An 18912-nucleotide genomic window follows, 5' to 3' on the forward strand; every position below is an offset into this window, starting at 1 on the left:
TTTCAAAATTTCGAGTTCCATCATCTCTAGAAGGTCCTTTTTGAGTAAAAAAGACTCTCGTGGCTATTTTAGCCACCTCCCATGAAAACCAAGCTGACCCCCCCCCCCCCCCAGACTAGCTGAAATTCGTATATTATGTGGGATGTCCTAAAAGTTGTTTTTGGTCTTTCGTCCTTCCAACCCCACAAAGTGGTGTCCTTTGGTGAGAAAATAATTCCCTATTTTTTATTTTTTCCATTTTCGAAAAATTCGGGTTGCGGTGGGCCCTTCAATTTTTAAAAATTAAAAAAAAAAAACAATTCAAAGAAAAATGTTTAAAATTTCAAAATTTCGAGTTCCATTGTCTCTAAAAGGGTTCTCTTGAGTAAAATAGACTCTCATGACGATTTTAGCCCCCTCTTATGAAAACCAAGCTGACCCCACCAGAATAACTGAAATTTGTATTTTAGCTTTTTTTCATGGAAGGGGGCTAAAATCGTCATGAGAGTCTATTTTACTCAAGAGGAACCTTTTAGAGACAATGGAACTCGAAATTTTGAAATTTTAAGAAGATTTCTAGAATTGAAGTACACAGCAGCCTATTCATACCTATCTTACATTTTTTCTCATTCATGCCGAAAAAGAAGTTTTAAAACATAATAATAGAATGTAAACCTTAAAAATACACACATAATTATGTACTTATACTAATTTTGCAAAAAAAAACTATAGGGTCATGGGTGGTTAGTTGTATTGTTAGTTGTCAAATTGCGTTTTTAAAAAGATAGTTACATGAACGCTATCAACACGAAACCTTCATAATAACTTCATGCTATACCTATCTACTAATGTTCCAACATACAAAATTGGCAACATAGCTTTTTATTTGGGGATACAGTTTTGAAAAAAGTGGTTTTACAGGTGCGAAGTTACACATGTTAAATTGGAACTTTTCGTTTTTAAACATCAAAAATTTGTCAAAGGTAAATAAATTATAATTATATACATCAATTTAAAGGAAATTTTATCACGGATTCATCACATGTTCAATTACAAAAAATTTCGAAATGAATAAATTTTTTTGGTACAAAGATGAAAAACGAGAAGTTGCTAGTTGTTAAAAAAGAAAAAATTGTTAGTTGTCAATGAGACAGTTTACCAATATATGCAATATGCATCAAAAAGTAGAGAAATATTTTCAGAAAATTATCTATTGCATTATTGAATAATTTTTTTTTTCTGCTTTTCATTCTATAAAGCGAATAAAAAAGTTGAATTGATCGATTTACCTACGCAAAAAAATTCAATGAATGACCAGTCAAACAAAAACGTTTTTTTTGAAGATTTTGAAGTCGTTTATGGATATTTTTGCAAGTTTTTGGGCCCATCTGAAAGTTTAGTCCTTCTCACGTGTTTTCTTTTTTGAAAATTTTCGAAAATTGAATTGTAAATTTTTTTATCAATAGTGAATGCGTGTTTGACAACTTACAACAGGTTGTTAGTTGTCACAAAAAAGTATCTCACTAAATCCACCATTAACTGTTCATCACATGAACCAAAATTCAATTTTAAAAAAAGAAAACAAGCGCAAAGAATCAAGCTTTCAAATGAGCTCAAAACCGCAAAGAAATATTTATAAATGGCTTCAGAAACTTCAAAAAACATTTTGATTTGACAACTAACTACCCGTGACTCTAAGGCTAAACTGTGCTCCGAAACTACCTTTCTTGAAGTACCTAAATAAATAGCCATTTGACCTTTTTTTTATATCTTTTTGTGCGATTTTTAAACTATTTTGAAAAATCCAAAACCCTTCTGCAAGTCGACCACTCGATGTGTTTTCATACTTCTGCAGGAAAAAAAATGAGAAAATCAATGACTATATAAGTGACTGAAAAGTTCTTTTGTGATCAAAACTGAAAAGAAACTTTATGATGATGAGTTTTATTCTACCCATGAATCAAATTTTACCATTTTTTTTTTACAAACTGCGAATTTTAAAATTTTTTCAATGAATTACCAACTGAATTTTAAAATACAGACTCAGAAATTTCGAAAACTTTTTATAAATATTTTGATTGAGGGCTTGACTTTTGCCTTAGGTATATAAAGTGACCTGTGAAACGAAAAATGTCGTCGATTGGCATCAATCTATAGGTAGGTACCTATATCATACTTATACTCCTATCTTTTCATTTATACAAAAGATCGAAATATTTATTGTATGGTTACACTAACTTCAAGAATTACAATTCCAACATCATTTAGCAAGTAGAACATTTGGAGGAAAAAAATCTCGAGTTCATCGACACACGTAGGTAGGTATACTCACACACACCAAACAAAAAAACACACAAAAATAAATAAAAAATAATCCAGCACGGAAAGAAAAGTACATGAATTTACTAAACACTATGATAGATAATCATAAAGAGAGAAAAAAAAACAGGAAAAAGGAAAACGATTGCCGTGGAAAAAAACAACACGCCGAAAAGAACATCTTGCGTTCGAAAAATAACCGAAAATTCATTTTCTCCACAAGAGACACCACATTAAAAATAAGATAAAGATGGAAAATAATAACTTGAGAAATAATAACGAATATAAACGTTCATTTTTCATCTGAACGTGGAAATCTATAAATTAACAAGGAGTTTCCAAAAATGAGTTGAGGGAAAGACATAAAATTTAATGCTGATAACTCGTTCTCTCGGGAGCAGATATTATAATGATTAATAGGTTTCGTATTTGTTGCAATGCAGCCGATTAAAAAAAAAGCAAAAATAAAATGTCATCTGGCAAAAAAAAAAATACACCTCGTTCTATAAACTCATACACCTAATATTTTCATTTGTTGAGATTTCTCATTCATTAATTCTCTTTTTCCATCAGCATCAATACATAATATAGCAATTTTTTTCTTCAAAAAAATCGTTCTCCATTAAGCGAAAAAGATGTGAAAAAAATAAAGTGTGTTGTTGGTACGTATTTCGAATCATTATAAACCTACCTATGGTAAAAATATCTACTCAACTCAACTCGTTTCTACTTATTTCTTGGCCAAATTGTGTATAATTATAGTTGAACTATTTGCAACCCACTGGCGAAGATTAAGCGAATAGATATGGTTCATATTACGAAGACATTTATAAGGATGCCGAGGAAGACTCGAGTAGATATGAGTGAATTTAATAGTACTTCAGCTCAGCATTTATTACTATGTATCGGGAGAATTATCATTTTATTATAACAAATGCGTAAGAAATTTCAATCCTATTACCGTGTAACATCGAAGTGCTTACGGTAAGGATTTAACCAAAGACATATGTGATTTAAAAGGGATTTTTCTTCTGTCTCGTTTAATACACACCTATCAATGTCGTTTATCCAATTTATCAAAATCGAGAAGATTTTACTCATATATATAAAATGAACCAAAACGTTCGAATTATATTATAATGTTATAAAAAATATATTGGAACTGGTACCTACCTACGTAAGTGTAGGAACATAGACGCTTCCCTTCCTATATCTGCATATAATTTCATTCGCGATATGAAATAAAATTTGCGATCCATTATTGAAATTGTTTGGTAAATTGATGTATTGAACGTTTCACACGTCTCATAATATTATACCTACCTACTTAAGTATACAACGTTGATACTGTAGGTACGAATATTAGATAGGTAAAGTAGGTAGATAAAAACATTTTACCCTATTATAAATATAAATATTATTAACGTTGTAGGTATTCTTTAATCCCATAATTATGTACCTACAAGCCGGAATATCGTACTCAATATAAATTGCTAAAAGCAACCATATTAAATGTGCAAGCTACACACACGTGCTGATAAGGCATACTGTAGATACCGGTACCTACAATATTCATTTTTTTAAAAGATGTTTTTATTTTTCTATCTATGAATTTTAATATTTCGATTTTGTAGTTTTTGGAATTTAGCGTAAAATTATGACTGTAAAATGGTAAAAACAAAATCGAAAAATGAATACTATTCCGTATTTGAAATTTTCACTCCACTGTATGTATTATAAGTTATCCACGTAACCGAGCATACGTACCTATGTGAGAATAGGTACATTTTCAATTTATCGCCGACGTCAAATTATTTTTTTATTCAATTCAACGTAGGTAGCCGGTAATAAATTAACATCGGTAGATTATTAAATTTTTTAAAGCCGTGCAGTCAGATGACTTCGGTCGTTATTATTCCTTGTTTTTTTTTCACCTCACACAAATTTTATCATTTTATGCCATAACCCGGCTGCGTTTTCCGGCTTCTATTTGTAACATATTTATAGCTGTACAATCAACTTTATTTTATAACTTGTTCAACTGCAAAATCTAATGATGATTGATAACAGTGATAAAAAATTATTATCAATCGTTCAAAATGTATGCATTAAAAATTAACGTATTTAGGTAGGTACGTAACACTGTCTAAGTAGGTACTCATGGTCATAGTTACTCATAATTTCATCTTTCTCACAAATGAAAGCATCGTCAATGCAGGATTTCAGTCAATGGACAATCCAAAATTATGTACAGTTTTTGTAAGCTTGGGATTTTTCATAAAAATAGTTGAAATAGTTTCAAAAAATTAACAAGTCTGTAAAATTTAGCCGAAAAACATCCAATATGTAAAAAACTGAAATAAAAACATTTTTTCTGAAATGATTATGCAGGTGTATAGTAAATTAAATGCAAAAATATCTCACTAAAATTATTATCAATACCTAATTTAATATTTCTAAATATTTTATAATTTTATTTTATTAAAAATATGTCACTTACCGAAAAAAACACGTCGATGATCCTGATTTGTGCCAATACGATTTCATAATGAAATGAATAAATAATTGAAATAATTGAGTAGTAATTTCCAACAAAAAAAAATCATTCGTGGAACATATTTTGATGAAAAATCCAATAAATTAAAATTTTGTAAATAAAATGAAAAATGAAAAATATAAAGTACAAAAAAAAAATGTTCAAAAGATGAAAAATAATACAAAGTTTTGTACAAATATCTTTTTTTTTTATTAATGATAATAATGATTATAATTTTTGTTAATTACGAAAAACTTTGCCAATAATAAAGAGCGAGAAAGAAGAAACGAAAAAATAAACCAGAAAACGTGATAACGCGCGGCGTAAAAGAAAGCAACCGAAAATACATCTGTGCTTTGATTCGCGAAACGTGCACTGAAAGCAGTTTGCCTTGTAAAGAATTTCGTACACAGTGCTTTTTCTCGTCGTCGACCAAGTTCGTTTTTCTCGCTCGAATTTTCACGAGTGAACATGGAGAAAATTTACCTTCTTCAACATAATGCAACGCAAATATAATTTTTAAACGGCGAACGTAAATTTTAAAACGAACAAAAATCAGCCTTCGCGTGTTCGTCAATAAACGAACAATTGATTTGGCAAGATGGAATGAAAAATTACGTATAATTTGTAAATGTTTTCTGTATGCATTAGACTGCTAACAAACACTCTTTCTGCGGAGTGATTTTCTTCTGGTTATAGTACTTACCTATATACATTCTTTCACATTCTTCTGCAGACTTTTACTGATTACAATTTATCCTTATTCGCTACAGCCTATTTCACCGTGTGTGTTTATTTACACGAAAATCAGCAAATTTAAGTAGGTAGGTACCTACTATCTAACTATTAATCTCGCTAACGTAATCGTGTATTTATTTACTCGTGTTTGATTTCTCGTTTTTTTTTTATATATCCATCATCGTTTAATGCACTCTAGCTGTCAATAAAACTTTATTTCATGCATTTGCTATAGGATGTGTTTTTTAGTTGATGTTTTTTCCACCAGTGAAGTTGCAAAAATGCATTGATCAATTAGGGAAAAATGTTAGTTCTAACTCGAGAGCGTGCACTGTTCATGTTCATGCATTAGTTGAAAATCTATACTTAAGTATTAGGTAGCTCTCTATTTTTTTGTCAAACCATAGGGCTGTGCTAAGGTAATTCAGTAGGTATTAAAAGTACTCACAAGATAATCACGCAATCACTCAGACTTCGATTTCACATTTCTTTTTTTTATTAGAGCATAAAGACCCATAAGTACCTAATGTTGCTCACAAAAAAATTCAACCAGCCAATCAACTATGCAACTAATAAACTTGAAAACTGCATAGAACATAGTTCTTAGAAGACATAGTTTCTCAACTGTCTGCAAACAACCTTAGCGTTAGGGATTACCAAAATTCTCATAAAAATTATGTACCTACTTCCTGGTTTTACGCCAGCCGCGAAAAAATACGCGTATTGTACCTACCTATGTTAATAGATTTGCATAACCAGTTTGCCGTAAATACAGTAAGATATCACAATGTCTATCTATTCTTCATCATTCATCAATTTGAATTAAAAATGAAGTCGGCTTTCAAGAGATTTAAAATCAGTAGATAAATAAAATTTCAAAAGTTTCCAATTGAACTTTCAACCTTTCATTATACAAAATTTGAAAGCTATAGCTATTTAATAACTTCAAAAAATCACATTGAAGATTTTATTTCTATCTTTTAAACAAAGGAATTGATTTTTCCCGATGAGATTTCAATACTTCTCGAGGGCAAAAGAGCCCTGAATTTTTATTGAAATTCCACAAAAGTCAAAATTAAAGTTAAGTACCTACATACCTATTGATGAATAGTTAGTAGGTAGAGGTACTTACTAATTTAAATGAACTTTGTTTGAATGCCTATTTGGTCTATATTTTTGATCCGGACTGTTTGGAATCTTCTCCATGGTGCCTTTGATCTTAATCGAAACAAATACCAGATTCTCTCCTACTATTACGGGACCCTTGTCGAATCATCACCTGCGATTTGGCTGAAATTTGGCACACTGAAAGTACATTTCAACCACAGCTCAGAACCAAATTTTCAGTTGCCGAAACTGACTTTTTGATTTTTGGCACAATTTTGAAAACGGACGAAATAAGTAGTCAGTTTATTGCGGTAAGGTTTTCATAAAAATGGTAAACCACGAGATAAAAATCTGAAATTTGGTTTGTATGCTAAACTCGATTCCCCCAAGTCGATAGCAATCATTTTCGAGTCAAAATCGTTCCGTAAATCGCTGTAATTCACTTCGGCAGCAGAAAATTTAATCCTACTTTAAAATCAATATTTTCAATCAATTAGAACAGTTGAGAACGGTTGAATCGCGAATCCGAGGTGAAGAGTTCGCACGTGTATTTTTTTACAACTTGAGAATTCTGCATTTAAAAAATCCAGCAGGTATCACCTATTTCAGCAAAAAAAACTGCTTGAAACTTTCCCTACACCGTGAAGTTTACCCCCCCTCCATGGAACCATTTTCTAGTCGTTCAAAATTTTAAAAAAATATGAGCAGCGCCTTCTGCATTGATTCCAGGTGCGCTGGAAGCTGGCTGACTTTTACAGGAGGCTTCAGATTTCCTAAAAACTGGTCGCAATCCATTTGGAGGGCCAACTTCAGGAAGTATAGGCAACGTTTCGAGCAGTTTTCTTCGGAAATACGAGTACCTAAGTACACAGTACTAAAAAAATTTTAAAATATGGTTTGTCTGCAAGTTGTAAAAAAATGCATTATGTGAACTCATCATCTCGGATTCACAATATTGAACTACCCCAATCGATTGATAATATCGAACTTACGACAATTCTCGGAGAAAGGATGTGAGTAATTGAAAATTGTAAGGCTCGTTTCGCATCTTAAGATTTACACTCTTTCTGAAAAAAATAATTAGACATTGTTACAATTGAACTGCAGTTTCCACCATTTCCCAAAATTCACCAAAAATAATAATTGAAAGGTTGTGAAGATTACCTATAGCTTGTCAGGAATTTTTTAAATCCCTCGCGACGTTACATCGCTGCCTATTGACCGTTATATTCCATTCTCACAGCTGTATATCCTCTCATCCCATGCCCATATAAGCATGCACATGATTGAGGAAAAAATGATGCATTTCTATGAATAAACTGAAGAAATTTTTGAATCGGATTGGCAAACAAGTTATCCGATAGAATTAGAAACACCTACCTATATTGTTTAGGTACAGTAAATTTTACATTCGAGTTCGGTTGGTTGAATATTTTGTAGACATTCCACACGATCCATACATGCTGGATCGAAGCAAATCGAACGGTCTAAAGAATAGATGCAGGTAGAGAATTTCATACTTTCTCCATGCAAACGGTACAATTATTTTGAAACAATTTGATGAAGTGAAAAATTACGATTGCTCGTAAATAAAAGCGAACAAAGGGAAAAGACCGATGAACTACGAAAGGTTTTGCGATGCATTTAAATATTACGAATTGGGTATTTCAGAGTGGAATGCAACATTAGATACGTAACATGCTTTACTGTATAGGTACATAATTTCATAAACACAAAAAAATACGAACGCTATACGTTTGAACATATTGGTATTACAAGCTTTGAAATATTAAGTACCTATAAGTAATCTAGAATAAGTATAAACGAATATATTTGCAGTATGCGATATCGCGCAAGAATTTCAAAATCGAACGTCTTGTGCAGGCACTTTGGATATTCAATAAAACAGACTGAGAGGAATGAGGATAACATTTTTTACCTTCCGACAAATAACAACGTTTATCTGATGAATTTACTTACGCCTTTAATATTATTTATTTTCTAGGTACCGAGTGAGGGCGCGAATAAGGAGGTACGGGAAATAAGAGAAAATCTTCGGGGGTAACGAACTGCGATAATTTCACTATTCGATAATATTATTCGCGTTAATATTCTAGCTTCGGTGCGGCGTTGTATATTTTATCATGTACGATTACACGTTACCCCTTTTGCCGCGCTTCATAATTTTAAGGAAATTCGATTCGTTCGCCGTTCGACTCCGGCCCTTTAAAATGTGCATAGATGTGTACCCTCAATTTTCATCTTATACTATGAATCAACTTAGGGTTTAAAATGATGACAAATATATCTTATCCGATGAAAACTGCAGGTAGGAGAAAGAAGACCATGTGCTGAGGTAGTTTTAGGTACCTATTTATTTATAATATTTTTACTTACTTAATAAAAAAAAAAATCGGAATTTTTGTAGAGACGACGTGCTTCAAATTAGATTAGATTTATTTTATGACGAGATCCATGCTGTGGTAAAACTTTTTGCTTGATTACGATACTTACGTATGATGCATGATTTTTCAAATCATTGTGATCGGATCAGTTTCAGTTCATAATTACCCAAGTTACTTATCTATTTAAGGAATTATATCTAGTAAAAAGCAAACATAACTTTGAAAATAGTCACTCGAGTTACATCCGAGCTTTCAAATATGCAAATAAATACGAAATTCCTTTATTTTTTTTTTAATACAAGTATAACCTGCGTTCTCAAATTGCAATACGAACAATAATATTAATAAAAATGCAGTGCGTTTATTTATACCGTACACAAAGCCGCATAACAATAACGTTCTCTACAACTTGTATTCGTATTTATAATTTAACTCTGCAAAATCAAACAAAATCTAAACAAACAAAATTCAGCAAGAAGGTTGTTATCCACTTTTTCGAGTGCAAACAAACGAAGCAATAAAATCTCTATAATGTACTTGAACACGATTAACTTACGCTTCTTGTATGTTGAAGGTTCGACGAATAAGAATAGGTACATGGATATTTCAACACATAGTTACTCACATGTTCTTGTGTAGGTATATTATGTATGTTTTGTAGATAAACCGTTTACGCTGTACGTGTACACTCTCTCAGAAATAAGAACTTACTTTCTCAAAATCTATGTGTGGGATAGATTGGTTTTCAACCGAACCGAGAATAATCGTTTTCATTATAAAAAGAACCAAAAAAAAAAAAAAAACCCGAATTTTTAAAATTATTAGAAAAAGCTCATAGGTACCTTTGGTACCTACTTACTCGTACCTATGGCAGTATTATGAAAATTATGTAGGTAGGTATATTGAGAACTTCCTAGGGGAGGGTGAGGCTCGGACGGAATCCAGAGAAATTTCTAAGCCACGGTTGGTCATTTCATCATGTTATTACCTACATTGCTTACAGAAAAAAAAAAAATTCTTACCATCGAGTATGCAACACGTAAGACGCATTCTCAAAAATATTTGCCTCACCTTCAGAATGTAGGAAGGGTTACCTAGTTCATTACAAATGATTTTTTTATTTTTTTTTTAGAACGTTTAATTCTTTTTATCACGATGGAAACCAAAAACTCTGTAGATCGACTTTACTTGGATCTCATCTCGAGTATGTAGGTAAGTAAAAATAACATTAGAGGCATTCCCCTTCAACATTAAGAAACATTCAATTATTGAAAAATTCTTATAATTTTAAAATAATGACGCAAAAATTCCGTTTCGTTTGAACTCAAAAAAATTATCAGATCATACCTATTCAAATTATAGGGATCAATTGAACGGAAAAACGATTCATACACATGACTCACATGAGTTATACTGCTGGGTAGGCCAGGTATATCCAGGTACCTATTTGATTACATAAGTTTATGTGAAAATTATAATAACACGGCGGTTAATTTTATATCCTTGTTTATAGAAAGGACAGTATATGTAGTTATTCGACTATACCTATATCTACATGACCGTTAGTCAATTCTCTAATTCAAATTGTTTATCAATAAGTAGGTACTCTCTTTCAGCGGCAGTTAATTTTAACATAATATTTGAATATCCCCAATTGCGTTAAAAGTTTAACCCTTTTGAATGAGAATAATCGAAACAAATTAATTTACGTTATTTGGTGAAATTATATTCCGAATCAGAATGCAAATGACTGAAAATACGGTTTATTAAGGAAACCAAAATGACATCAAATTTATCGTCCAGTCGATTTAAGGCAACATCATTACTGAAATCTACATTTGACGAATTATACAAAGCTCGCTGATTATGTTTCTTGTTCTCATAATAACGTAAATTGTTGAGTTTCTCCGCTAGTAGTTAACATTAGTATAAATAATTTAATTAAATGATCAACTACAAAATAGTAACATAAAAATATTAAAATTTTTGCTTTTCGAGCTTCCTGAAGAAATCGATATGAAACTTATAAGAGTATGACTTTTTTCAACTACGTATCATAATTGAATTTTAAAATGAAACACAGGAGTGTATTCACCTTAAGGGTACAAATTGGCAGTGAGACTTGATATACTGGTAGGTAGGTAGGTAGGTAGGTAGGTATCTTGAAATTATAACTAAGTAAAATAATTTTCATTGGAAAGTCTTATTTTTTTCTGCCTGCCAAAATGTCCCAATATTAAGCAAGTCACAGATATATCAAGTATTTTTTGTTGATACTTAGGTATAGTTTGTAGAAGTTACCACATAGCTTAATGAAAAATAACAAATAGGAGTAAATACTCGAATATAAGAAAGTTTGGAAAAGAATTAAGCTTTGTTTGATCGGGTAAGATAAATTTTTTGTATCATCGACGAGCGATCTTTCTTTTTCATAATTAATTTCGCTTGTTTACTTTATTCTTTAAAAAAATATAACAGCTTCTCAGTTATAAATCTTTAGAGGTAGCACCGCGGTTATAATATTATACCTACTCACCTATTGTACCTATGTTTAATATAAAAAGGGCTCGTATCTCTCTTAAAGACCTTAGAGGAACTTAAAAGTGTAAGCAATTTGCAAGAAAACGTAAAATACAATTAATTTAGATCGTGTTCACGCTTATAATTAAGGAATACAAGAGAGTATACAATAAACGGAAAGAGACAGGGTTTAAAATCGTTTGTTTACATTGCGTTGAAGAAGTGACAGGTAACTGCACCCTTGAGAGAACCCTATCAAAATTACCTTTCGTACATTGAATAAACAATTGAAAAACTACCTATCTCAAATCGGGTTTAAACTTTGGTTATAAAATTGAAATACCTAGTTTTAGAGATATACGCTCCAGATATTCTACTTGTAGAAGCTCAACGAGCCTGACATTGCTCAAAGGGTAGGTCAAGGGAAAAGAAAACTTGAAGTTGCCTTATGCTATAAGGTTGGAAATTTACAGTTTGGAGGGCAATGACATTTTACAACTTATTATTTTTTATTTTTTTGAATTCCAACCTGCGAAGTACGACTACGAATCAATCTTCGTAATAACTTGAGCATCGTAGAAAAGAAAATTGAGAATTTGTAAATCGATAATTTCTCATTGTAGGTACCTACTTAAACAGAAATAGAACGTACCTGCTAGCCTTACTTTTATAGGCCTAATACAGACGAATGACTAATTAAAAAACTGTTGTTAGGTGAATTCAGATAACGAAGAAAGGATTCAATGCACCTACTCCCAAGGTGTTAAATAAACATAATATCTTCCAATCACAGCATAAAAATTAAAGTACCTATTATGGGTCCTTAATATACTTTCTTAATTCTTTCCTAGCATAGATAATCCGTTTTTCTAATTCAGCATCAGGTAATATCCACGCTTCATACAAGATAATGTATCCGCGATAATTTTATTTTTTCGACCTTCTGATTTAGTATTAGGTAGGTGCAGCATTAAATAATTTTATTCAACGTACATACATACCTGTAGGTACCTACCTACTTTATTTATTTTTCATCATGTTTAAGAATTAGCATGAAAATATCGACGTCGATGTCCAAGCTTATTAAGGTCATTTTGGCTGAGTGGTCAACATGTATTTAGTCGGATTTAATTTAGGTATCGCTGATCGTCGAAACGTATAGGTAGGTACTTCGGTAGTATGATGACAGTATGAGTAAAGTAAGGGCATTGAAATCAAACTTTAATATGTTTGAATTTGAAACCCTTTAATTTTTCAATATTTTGTTCCAAAGAATAAAATTACGTTCTGACACCTGTACGTCTATATGTATTGTAGCCCGGCCGGCCTGCCCTGAGCCCTGGCGCGGCAATGATCCTGAATTCCTAACGTCATCGTCCTATCTATTCCTAACCCAGTGATGAAAAACTAAAACTGGTTAATAACTACAATAATAGCTGAAATGAAGAAATTGAAATTGAAACATTTGAAACTAAAAAAAAACTTACACTGACTAAAAAAGTAAAAATGAAGCCTGAAAAGTGAAATGAGCAAAACCTGAACTTGCGGCTGCAAAACCTGCAAAAGCAAAATTAATTAAAACTGAACGTTGGTCGTTGAAATGAAACCACATAAAACAAAAACTTAAAAAGTGAAAACAGTCAGAAAAGGGAAAACTGAAACTGAAAAAACTGAAACAGTGAAACGTGAAACTAAAAGTAAAATAAAAAAATAAAAATATTAAATAATTCAATTTAAATTAAATTAAATTTAAAATAAAACTAAACTGTGTTGTGCGAACCTAGCCACGTAATCACGAACTAACGTTTTCACTTTTTACGATCCAGTTACATGACTCAACACACGTTGGAATTTTGGAAATTGTTGGAACCAAAATTATTGATAACAATTATTATCGAAAAGATGAGAAATGAGCGTCAATGAAAAATTTCAGGAACTGTAGGCTTTAATTATTCACGTATAAATATTATCTACTAATTTGGATTTCTCCTTCATCTTTCCCATCGTTTAAATTACTATAGAATATCTTCGCCCGGTAAGAAGTCCTCAGAGCTGTAATAATGGTAAGTGTTATTCAGTGTTTTCTGATTCAATTTCAGGTGTTTCCTTTTTATGTGAAATCTTATTTTTTTCCCCCATTTGTGAGGAGGCTGATCGTTCGCTCAACTTCTACTCCTTTCTACGTAACTACCGTTGCTCTCCATTAAATGAATAACTAATTCATTTATGTTTTACAGATAAGGTTTATTTTGATACAAAATCGTGCCGGAAAGACAAGACTGGCCAAATGGTACATGAATTTTGATGATGACGAAAAACAAAAACTCATAGAAGAAGTGCACGCTGTGGTTACCGTTCGAGATGCTAAACACACAAATTTTGTCGAAGTACGTAATCTATGATTAGTTTCCTACAGCATTTTACAGAAGCTGTGAACCCTGCATAAATTATGTTTATCATAGACGAAAAAGAGAGAAAAAAAAACAGACATATTCATTCATTTTATCTGTATTCATGTGTCCTACAGCTCAATAATGGACTTTTCTGTTCTGTTTCTAGTTTCGTAATTTTAAAATTATTTATCGTCGTTATGCTGGTTTATATTTCTGCATTTGTGTGGACGTGAACGATAATAACCTTTGCTACCTGGAGGCAATTCATAATTTCGTCGAGGTGTTGAACGAGTACTTCCATAATGTTTGCGAATTGGATTTAGTATTTAATTTCTACAAGGTATAATCTATTACTTATAGTAGTATTTTGCATACTTTTTGATCCGTATTTTTAAATGAATTGTTCAAAAATATCACTTCGAATTTTCTGTTTCATTGACGCCTTATTAATTCAACTTCGTGTTTACTTTCTAGGTGTATACAGTCGTTGATGAAATGTTTTTAGCCGGAGAAATCAGAGAAACTAGTCAAACCAAAGTTCTTAAACAATTACTCATGTTGAATTCGTTGGAATGATATCATTCGTACCTAATATTGTATTATTCGTTATGTTACATTGTATTTTATTTTATCGCATTCCTCCTACGATCTATCAGATGGATCCTTCGGTAAACTAATCATTTCCGATCCTATTTATTATTATTTCTTAATAAATCTCCCATGTATGTGTATGCTATTTATCAGTTTTGTATGATTTATTTATTAATTTATTCATCTTTGTTATCTAAATAAACGTCTGTAGTACTCGTACAATTAAAATATCGCAAGTGTTTCAATATTATATGTTTTATTCGATGCATTTTTCAATATTATGACTTCTATTCCAGTGGGATAAACGCTCATTATTGTTCTATGCTGTACTGAACTTCGCGTGTAGCGTCTCGCGTCGATCTTATGAAAATCGGCTCAAGAAGTTGCCTAAGGATTATTCGAAGGCAAACGATTCTTGTTTACTGTTATTTTTTTGGTGAAACATAATAAATGTATTTATTCCATTCGTGATTCATATTATGTATCATACATATAATGATGATTGAATTTCTTTCATATTATAAATGATACGATATACTTGATGTAAAGTTGATTTTTAAAAAAATCATAGGATTAGATGGTGCAAACAAATTCAAATATTATTTTTCTTCTATTCCTTCATACATACATATAAGGTACTTAGGTATCTGTATCTCCTAAATATATTTCTCACTTGATTCGTAAATATGCATTTTTTTTATGACTTATGCATTGTGCGAAATAATTCTTTTCGTGATACTGACACCAAAAGTGAAAAAAATCAAATGATATTTTTAAAAAGACTGTTGAGAACAACAGCTATTGATATAGCAATTTGAAGGTGTATTTTTCTATGTACACAGAAAAATTAATTTCTTTTTCCTTGTTTCTTAGGTAATTTTTAAAAATAAGTAAAAGAAAAAATACAGCTATTATCTAATAGATCCTACTCAGTCAATCAGTGACGTTTTTCGCTAATCTTAAAAGTTCCTTAATAATGGACCTCAAGAAATTTCTGTTTCGCCATATTTCTTCGGATTGAATTTTTAAAAAACGCAAGAATATTTTATCACAATGATTTTATTTTATTTTAAAACCGGTGATATTTAATAACCATGCCTATTAAAAGAAAATCAATGATTTTGTACCGAGTTGTCATTTACCTGAGACCCTGAGTATAATTTAAAACAGTTATGAATGTCTCCAGATTTTAGGTAAAGAATTTCAAATAATATCATAATATGTACATACTCGTATGCGCGTGTGCCTATTTGTTAAATACTGCCGTAATGCTCATTCATCAACTAAAAAAATTACAAATTTTTCATTTTCGTTACGCATGTATAATATTTTCCCCAACCCCGTTAGAAATGAGTTTTTTTTTGGTAAGTAACAAGGATTGAAATTTTTTACTTTTAATAACGCGTAGAATGCGTCGCATTTATTTAATTATTGCCGAGAAATTTTTTCAGAAGGTAGACAAATGAAATGTATTACTTACTTGAATAGAAAAAGTAAAAAGTGAAATAGGGAAGGGAAAGAACTAGACGCTGGGACGATGTTCGTTTCAAGAGGGAAAAACGTTTACGCGATAGAAGGGTGAAGCTAGGGAGGGAAAATTAATCGAGCGAAACAATAGGAAATGATATGATGCGTATCAAAATCGTCAACGAAAGCCAGATTTTTGACATGGTCGTCCGAAACTACGTGCTTTGATCTAAAAGAACAACTTATTCTAATGTATATCTTCTTAATTTATTAAGTAGGCGCACGAGTTTATACCACGAACATATTCGTAGACATACTCGTACCTACGCTCGTACCTATATGTCTGTGTACTTTTACTTGCGTGGTTCTGTAAGTATTATATGTATCGTATCGCGGTATAGGAAGGCATTTTACCTCTTTGCTCACCTGTGAAAATTATTCGTAAGTTGTTTTATTTTTGTGCCGAGTAAAAGTAAAAGTACATTCAACTTTCCTAGAAATAAATTGAATTAACTTTGAGTATCTAGGTACTTATCTAAATTTACATTATTTCTAATAATCACTTTCAGTGATATCAGAAGTGACTTCATGTTATGACTACTGAAATTCCATCAATTTAGTACATAGAAGTGTTATAGATTTAGTTCATAACATTGGTGATACACGATTACGCGATCAGAAACGACCTGAAGGGGATGTGGGGGAATATTCCTTCTAGATGAATTTCATTCGACAACTATGGTTCAAAATTTTGAAAATAGCCGGTGTAGAAAAATCAACTTTTCGCAGTAAAAATAATATTATTTTCCTATCTAGGGCTGAAAAGTACTACTTTTCCAACCTCGCGAGAATCGCTCGGATGTAAAAATAAGTACTTTCCACCCTCGTTCAGGAAAAATTACTTCACTAAACTCGGAGAAAAAGTGATTTTGAACTCGTGTGAGTTGTTCCCCTCACTTCGTTCGGGTCACAAACCTCACCCTCGTCAAAAATCACTTTTTCGGCCCTCGTTGTGTAATATACTATTTCCTCTTTGAATTATGTAAGTAGGTATCTACCTGCTCAAAGATTTTTGAAAACTTTCATCTTTTTTTAAGAACTGAAATTGTTCAAATCTGAAAAATGTTAAAACCAAAAAAAATGACTATTATTCAAATTGTACATTTTTCAAGGCTGTTGATTTTGCTTCGCTCGGGCTGATTTAAATTTTGAAGTTTCAACTTGTTTGAAATTTTGAAGATTGAAAAATTAAACTGAGAAATTTCAGAAATGGAACTAATCAATTAGAAACTTCTCATTTTTGGTCATTTTTAAAAATTTTAAGTAGGTATTATTGTGACTATAGACGTTGTGACACCGCAATTTGAATTTGGTTTTAATCATCCCGCTTAAAAGTGCTAGAAAGTAGACTTTCAAGTTGAATTTGGATGGTAACAGCCTATGTCGACGCAGAATCTCAAATGCATATAATCTTTTGAAAACTGCGTCATTTTTTCCAAAACAATTTGAGTAGAAGCTAGAGCTTAAATCACGATTTTTTCGAAAATGTCCTCTCTTTTTGAGGGCTCATATCTTTTTCTGGGCGACTTTCAACTGAAAATGAAAGTCTTCATTGAATGTTGTCAAAATCGTACAGATTTTTTTTTTCAGTGATCCACTGTAATGAGCAATCGTGAGCTAGTGCAGTGGATCAAAAGTATTGACTAATAAAAAATATTACTTACTTGATCAAAATTTTGAAATTTTATGGCTATATATTAGGAGAAAAACTTCAAATTTAGAAATCTGCAAGGTGCCTTTGTTTTTGTGTTACAAGTATCTAAGTACGTTGATTTTTTACTAAAAAGAAGTTTTGATCTAGTTAAATAGGTATACCTAAGGTAAATATTTTCATCAATTTTTAATGAAGCCGAAAAATGAAATTGTGTTTCATCCAAATAGCGACGCGACGGTGAAAGTTGAACGAGACCTTCATACAATAATTTTGCAGATCTTTTTTTCTTCTGTCAAGTACGAGTAAGTACCATACGTACCTATTATAGGTACGTTCATTTTGTTGATTTTTTTTACCAAAGTGTGGAGATCTATCAAGCAGCTCTCCAAAAAAATGTCAGCTGTACAAATGGAAAATCAAGGACCCTACCGGGGTTTTTAATTTTGTTACCCAAAAATTGCATAAATTGATGCAAAAATCAAAATGACGTGTAGAGATGAAACGGAATTTTGGGCTCTTTTATTCAAAAAACGTACCAGACCTACCCAGAAAAACACTGAAAAATACATTTTTTTTGCTCGTGTCAAAGCTGTTTTCAAAATACAATGTGCTAAGTCAGAATATGGCCTTTGGGTGAAAAGATGTCCATACTTAGCTGTCGATACAACCTAGAAACTTAGAAAGTAGATTCCCGCCGCGTTTTTGAGCTGCCCATTTCGATTTTGGGTCATTTTTTGAATATGGTATCAATTTTAAGCTAAAAATACCTACACATTCGCAGTTCGCTCAATAATTTCAAAAGTGTCTCCCAAAATTCAATGGACTATAACATCGTTTATTTCACAAGAGAGATAAGTAGGTACCTATCCCAACTGACAGAGAGAATTTTGAACTAGACCAAGCAAAATCGAAAAATTATACAAAAATGGGTATGTAGATACATTAGATATCAGCAAAAATTTTATAAGCTATGACGTGAGTCCATTTTTTGATTTTTGATGAATTTTCGAAAAATTTTGGATCAAAACTGGAAAACCCTCTCCAAATTTTATCAAATTGACTTGGACCACCGATGTTTTGGAAATTCTAGATTTTCAAAAAAAGATTTGCAATTACTTACCGCATAAATAATTTTTCTAAATT

General features: G+C 31.6%; 2 protein-coding genes across 2 annotated transcripts in view; one reads left to right on the forward strand and one right to left on the reverse strand.

The window, feature by feature from the left end:
• The window catches only part of LOC135839739 (hemicentin-2-like), a 116143-nt gene extending 110941 nt beyond the window's left edge, over nt 1–5202 (reverse strand). The window contains exon 1 of the mRNA XM_065355911.1: nt 4799–5202. The gene's annotated coding sequence lies outside the window, so the exon portion shown is untranslated. The remainder of the gene's footprint in view (nt 1–4798) is intronic.
• An 8268-nt stretch (nt 5203–13470) lies between these two features.
• LOC135840518 (AP-2 complex subunit sigma) lies at nt 13471–14852 on the forward strand. Its single transcript, XM_065357113.1, has 4 exons — nt 13471–13667; nt 13842–13991; nt 14164–14337; nt 14472–14852. Exons 1-4 carry the CDS (start codon nt 13665–13667, stop codon nt 14571–14573), a joined length of 429 nt encoding a protein of 142 aa, XP_065213185.1. The 5' UTR covers nt 13471–13664; the 3' UTR covers nt 14574–14852.
• The last annotated feature ends 4060 nt before the right edge of the window (nt 14853–18912 follow it).

This window comes from Planococcus citri, chromosome 3, assembly GCF_950023065.1.
Source record: "Planococcus citri chromosome 3, ihPlaCitr1.1, whole genome shotgun sequence".
In the NCBI taxonomy this organism is placed as follows: domain Eukaryota; kingdom Metazoa; phylum Arthropoda; class Insecta; order Hemiptera; family Pseudococcidae; genus Planococcus; species Planococcus citri.